At 39.5% G+C, this 6,000-nt stretch overlaps 1 protein-coding gene across 3 annotated transcripts in view; it reads left to right on the forward strand.

Annotated features, from left to right (window-relative positions):
• vps13a (vacuolar protein sorting 13 homolog A) overlaps positions 1-6,000 on the forward strand; it is a 47,238-nt gene that overhangs the window by 32,980 nt on the left and 8,258 nt on the right. For all 3 annotated transcript variants that reach the window (XM_078250826.1, XM_078250827.1, XM_078250829.1), the window contains 13 exons: positions 356-488; positions 1,067-1,124; positions 1,499-1,670; positions 2,441-2,594; positions 2,824-2,970; positions 3,135-3,216; positions 3,315-3,384; positions 3,643-3,754; positions 3,914-4,027; positions 5,107-5,252; positions 5,352-5,433; positions 5,608-5,721; positions 5,908-5,983. In XM_078250826.1, the coding sequence (XP_078106952.1) occupies positions 356-488; positions 1,067-1,124; positions 1,499-1,670; positions 2,441-2,594; positions 2,824-2,970; positions 3,135-3,216; positions 3,315-3,384; positions 3,643-3,754; positions 3,914-4,027; positions 5,107-5,252; positions 5,352-5,433; positions 5,608-5,721; positions 5,908-5,983 (1,460 nt within the window). The remainder of the gene's footprint in view (positions 1-355; positions 489-1,066; positions 1,125-1,498; positions 1,671-2,440; positions 2,595-2,823; positions 2,971-3,134; positions 3,217-3,314; positions 3,385-3,642; positions 3,755-3,913; positions 4,028-5,106; positions 5,253-5,351; positions 5,434-5,607; positions 5,722-5,907; positions 5,984-6,000) is intronic.

The following is a 6,000-nucleotide window of genomic DNA, read 5'->3' on the forward strand; positions in this document are numbered from 1 at the left end:
CTTTGTCTTGATCAGTATCAGGGTAACATTCATATTTAAACCGTATCTCTACATTGGAGGTATTGGGAACTTTTAGGTGTTTGGCCGTCATACTGTCTATTTCTGTATGTTGATGCAAATTGTTTGTGTATACTGTCGGACAGGTTCTTTGGATTTGATGGTTGTAATGGTGTTATATTCTTGGTGGCTGGGCTCTGTTATATTGTCCTATTGTTTTACTCTACAGTCGTCTTGCATTATTTGCTTATTGTCATCTCAAATCAGTTGAATATTATTCCTTGATTTTAGTAGTTATAAGTAATGTTACTGATATATACAGCATGTGTGTGTCTGGGTGGGTTTCTTGTGCGTGCAGCTCTCAGAAGGAGGCGGAGCAGGAGGAGCTGGAGCCTGGGAAAGCTGTGCACTACACCTGGACTGAACCCACTGGGTCCCGAGAGCTTTGCTGGAAGTGTGGTACTTACAGTGGGAAGCTAAAGAGTGAGAAGGTACTGTCCTGTACCTGAGACACAATGTTTGTGGTTGAGGAATAATACAATATTTATCAATTTATTAGTTTACTCAACAGACACCTTGATTCTCACCTTGTCCAAAGTAAAGGTGCGGCTGACTTTGCCTTTCCAGCAGATCGTAGGAATTAGTCTGCTTTCAGCGTTAAAGCAATATACATTCGTTACCTTACACAAAGACCTTGTAGACATCACACTTACTACTTTTACTATGCCCAAGTATTTACATTTTAGAAAACAAACAAAATACCCTGCATTGTTAGCTAAATGTGTGATAGTAATAGGTCATTCAGTAAATGCACTCCTAATATCTACCTCAATGGCTCTATGCTAATTTCGAGATATATATTTCCCTGTGTTGCATGCTATCTGTGCCAAATCCAAAAAACATCTTGAGCCTCACTTTTTTGAAATATATAGTTTTACAAATTTTAGGTGAAGCCAACATTATAGTGGCAGTGGATAATATTGCTGACAAAATGTCAAAACATATATGGATGAGACACTATGATGTTTGTTTAAACGGTATGTGTGTTTGTCTGCTCTTGCATCTTTAGGACCTGCGTGAGGACATGAACAATGACAGGAAACTGTTTGTGATCTCCTTTTATGAAGGTGAAGTACAAGCAGCTTGAAATGAAATGCCCAGACCACCTAAATGCATTCTGTAATTTTATTTTACAGTCTTATATTCACTTAAAATAATCTTCACAATTGCCAGTTTATTGTCAGTGCATGAATGTTGTCATATACTAAGATCACACATGCTAGAAGAATACAAAGAAATACAGTTTACAGGACAAATAGACAACAAGGTGGCGTATTGATCACATTGCTCGTGTTCATCCTTGATTAATTAAATAATCACTGAATTCCTACCAGCTTTAGGGACACAATGCTGTAAATGATCCTGAAGGTGGGAAGGGATAATAAGAATTTGCCTTTGGTGTGTTATATCATTATGGTTTGGTTTTGTTGTTGATCCAAAGGTCTGCAGCGCGTCGTGCTGTTCACTGAGGAGCAACGAATCTACAAGCTGCTCTGTGAGAGCGAGAAGGCACAATTGGCCGAACAGGAAATCATCCTGTCGCTACAGAACGTGGGCGTCTCTCTGGTCAACAACAGCAGCGGCCAGGAGATCTCCTTTATTGGGATCACAAGGTAGATAACAAGCAACATACACTTGTGTACACATGTAATAAAAAGCACATAACCTGGCCAGGTTCATTTTATGACTATGGCTCACTGCCAAGTCAATGTATCCAAATGTGTATGGGTTGTGATAGTGATGTGCTATTGTGCCCATTTTGCAAATAGTATTACAAGTCAACATACCGTTCTCTGATATACAGTTGAGATTATCCAAAAACATCCAGCCTCTGACATTATTGGCTCATACGAAATGTAATTGTTGGCCAGACAAGTTACATCAATCATCTTATTTGTGTTTTGTTACATGTTTGTATGCTGGATGATCTTAATTTTATACAACCTTGACATAGTTATTGTTCCACTGAATGTTATGTCTCCTTACACACCGATCCTCAGCTCAGCATGAGTGAGTGAGTGAGTGAGTGACAGTCGGTAAAAATGGGCCACAGCAGCAGTTTGTGCTCGTGCCATGGCAAAAATACAGAATTACATTTTATTTTATAATATACGGGTCTAGCAAAAAATTAGAAATTGAAAAATGAACACTCAACGTCAGATAAATTGAAGATGCACATATATCAGAAGAGGGTGCTGTGTTTAATATAACTGTGGAATAACAGTAGCAGCAGAACCTATAAATCATGTAGTCCTCTACACAACATAATACTGCAATAAGATGCATTATGTATTTGCATGATGTTTGGCCACTCCTGGTTGATCCTGAAGCTCTATTCCATGTAATGATTTTACACTCGCTGGTGTCTCTTTTCTTGTCACAGCTCTGATGTGGTGTGGGAAATAAAGCCTAAGAAGAAGAATCGGTGGAAGACTCTGACTACTAAAGAAGCTGAGATGCTGGAGAACAGCTTCAAAAAGTACACTGAAGCTGGACCCGTAGACCACGCCATCGTCGACCTGGAAAACAACTTCCAGGTTAGAGACTAATTACTGTTTATTCAACTCTCCTGATTTGATCTAGTAACAAGTGATTGATTTAATAATAGTACAAAATGAAATCTGTCCATTTCACTTTACCCATGGAGGGTATATATTCATAAAATTGACTTTAAAAAGTTGCAATAACAGGTGGATAATTGTTGAAAATAATCATTATCTGCAGGCCTATGTGTTCAATCATGTGGTGTTTTAAATTGTCCTCCAGGTGTCCTTTACTCCTAATGGCATGGATATGCGGATGCTGCAGCCGTCTGAGGGATATCTCAGGAGACACTTCCTGCCTGGGGTGAAGGTGGAGTATAGCGTCTCACCACGACAGAGTGCCTACCGGGTCCAAATCCACCGCATTCAGGTAAAAAGAAGTCAAATATTAAAATTAAAGATTGAATATATCCATGTCAGTATTACAGTACAAGTCATCCAATTGCCTTCTTCAGCGTTTGTTCATCAATGCATCTTGAGTCCTTAGTTCTTTTTTTTCTATTCACTTTAAGTATACATGCTTTCCTCCTACAGATCCAGAATCAGCTTTCAGGAGCCATCTTCCCCTATGTTTTCTATCCTGTAAAACTGCCAAAATCTATCACCATGGATTCAGGTCTGTTAATTCACTTTGTATGTCATGTTTAATTTAGCGTTATGTGCTGCTTGTATGCAGTGTTTCAGTCTGTAATATGGTTTTTATTTTTATTACAGAACCCAAACCTCTAACTGATATCAGCATTGTTACCAGAACCGCAGGGCACTCTGATATCTCTCGCATCAAGTAATTGTTTTTCATTTGATTCTTCTTTCACTTAACTGTTTGTTGTGATGTGCTGTATACTATATGTGTGCTCTGTTTTACATCTGCTAATAGATTTTATACTTTGATTCTGATCTACTCCCTATAATCCCATTGCCCTGAAACCCATTTGTATTTGTAATGCTTTAAATGGTAGCCACATTCTTGAATACAATTCATAGATTAACTCTTTTCTTAGTTTTGCTCCAAAATGGTGATGGGAATGTCTGTCCACCTCAGGTACTTCAAGGTGTTGATTCAGGAGATGGATCTAAAGCTTGATCTGGGCTTCCTCTATGCCATCCTTGACCTGTTCACACCTGAGAATGCCAGCATCATGAACTCAGAACAGGTAAAATACTCACATATCCAAAGACAGTTAACACACCCTGTGTTTTGTTCAGAATCTGTGATACATTAGTATGATCTTCAGTGACTTGAAGAGTCATTGAGATCCATTCTGACTTTTGTTTTCTGTGCCAGTTTAATTGTGCTTGTCTCATTCCTCTAGGTGCAACTGTTTGAGAAGGACATAGAGTATATAAAGACAGAACTAAACCATGTCTCTGCTGCTGACACCTCTCCTATCAGCCTCTATGAGTACTTCCACATTTCCCCCATCAAGGTTTGTACAGTATGTGTGAAAAAAAAAGTTAAGTATTTACTGTTGGAATGGGGAAAAAACATGAATAGAACAACATCAAAATCAATTTACAAGACACAGCTACCAGTGTTGGGAACGTTACTTTAAAAAAGTAATTAGTTATAGTTACTCACTACTTGTTCCAAAAAGTAACTGAGTTAGTAACTGAGTTACTCTATAATAAAAGTAACTCGTTACCAGGGAAAGTAACTATTTGCGTTACTGTTAAAAAAAAAAAAAAAGTTGCTATATGTCAAAGAATTTGGATTTTTTTTTAGCAGTTTTTTTGTTGTGGGGCAGAACGATCTAGCTTTTGCTGCTTGGAGGACTTTGCTCCGAGCCCTTCTTTGCTAGTGGATGGTGAGCTATCATCTGTGGAGGTATCGGTGTTTTTGGCCACTAGCTTTGTAGATGTGTGTGTCGTTGTGAGATGCTTCATTAAATTAGAGTTACTTACAACGGATGTCGACAAAGTCTTCGCTCCTGGACATAATGTACACATTACATGCACGTTCTTGCCTTTGACCACAATGAATTTGAAGTAGTGCTTATATCTCCACCTTGAAAATGCCAACTTTTCATCGGATTGCTCCTGACTCGCCATCTCTGCTGCTTCATCGAATCTCTGTAGCTTGTGTGTGTGTGTGTGTGTGTGTGTGTGTGTGTGTGTGTGCGTGGCGCGTGTGTGGCGCGTGTGTGTAAAAACATTGGCTCTGATTGGCTACCATGAAACATGACTCTGCCTTAGCCAATCATAATTGCTTACCTCGTTATTAACCCACCTCCTCACTAGCTGTGAGCCAGGGGTGTGGTCGTATTACACAGTTTATTCAATCAATGCATAGTAACGCACCGCATTTAACGTCCAGTAACGTTAACGGCGTTGTAACGACGGGAAAAGTAATTAGTTAGATTACCCCGTTACTGAAAAAATAACGTTGTTACCTAACGCCGTTCTTTTAAACGGCGTTATTCCAAACACTGACAGCTACATAGTACATTTCTGTTGTGAGTTTAACACCTGAAACAGCCACGCTTAGTCATGTTTTTTTAATTTGCAGCTGCACCTGAGTTTCTCTCTGAGTACGGGAGGAGACGACGGCCTGAAGGAGAAGCGCGATAAGGAGCTCATTCCTGTCCAGTCCCTCAACCTGCTGCTGAAGAGTATCGGCGCCACACTCACTGATGTGCAGGACGTTGTCTTTAAGTATGAATGCATGTGAAGGCCCAAATAGAGAAAAAGTTTTTTTTTATTTTGTTGTTGGAGGAGTCCCTGCTACTTGATTAACTCTGTCACTGATTTCAGGCTGGCCTTCTTCGAGTTGACCTTCCAGTTTTGTACCACCCAGCAGCTACAATGGGAGGTCATCAGACATTATTCCAAGCAGGTAAAACACATGCCCAATGACAAAGCCATAGTCACCCAGAAACTGCAGAAGTGTGTCATTTAATTGTTTTTATCCCTCAAGGCATTATGTATGAAATATGTGCAGAATTAAACCAAAACCAACCAAGTGCTGGCTACAACTCAGCTTACCAGTTTTTATATATGCATATTGCAGGCTATTAAACAGATGTATGTGCTGGTGCTGGGCCTGGATGTACTTGGAAATCCTTTTGGACTGATCAGAGGACTGTCAGAGGGAGTGGAAGCCTTCTTTTATGAGCCTTATCAGGTAGGATTGTAATACAAGTAATGACAAGAGCAAAAATCAATGTTGTGGTATATAAATTTAAAAAAAAAAAGGTTCAAGTTTAGTGCTCATTATTTAAGGAGAACATGTACATGACACTCTATCTTTAAATATATTGTAGGACTCCATAGATTGTGAACAGCTTTTAAAATTATTAAAAAATTTCAGGGAGCCATCCAGGGGCCTGAGGAGTTTGTGGAAGGAATGGCTCTTGGGGTGAAGGCTCTGGTGGGAGGAGCTGTAGGTAAGTACAGGGCTCAT

The sequence above is a fragment of the Sander vitreus genome, chromosome 5 (assembly GCF_031162955.1).
Source record: "Sander vitreus isolate 19-12246 chromosome 5, sanVit1, whole genome shotgun sequence".
In the NCBI taxonomy this organism is placed as follows: Eukaryota; Metazoa; Chordata; class Actinopteri; order Perciformes; family Percidae; genus Sander; species Sander vitreus.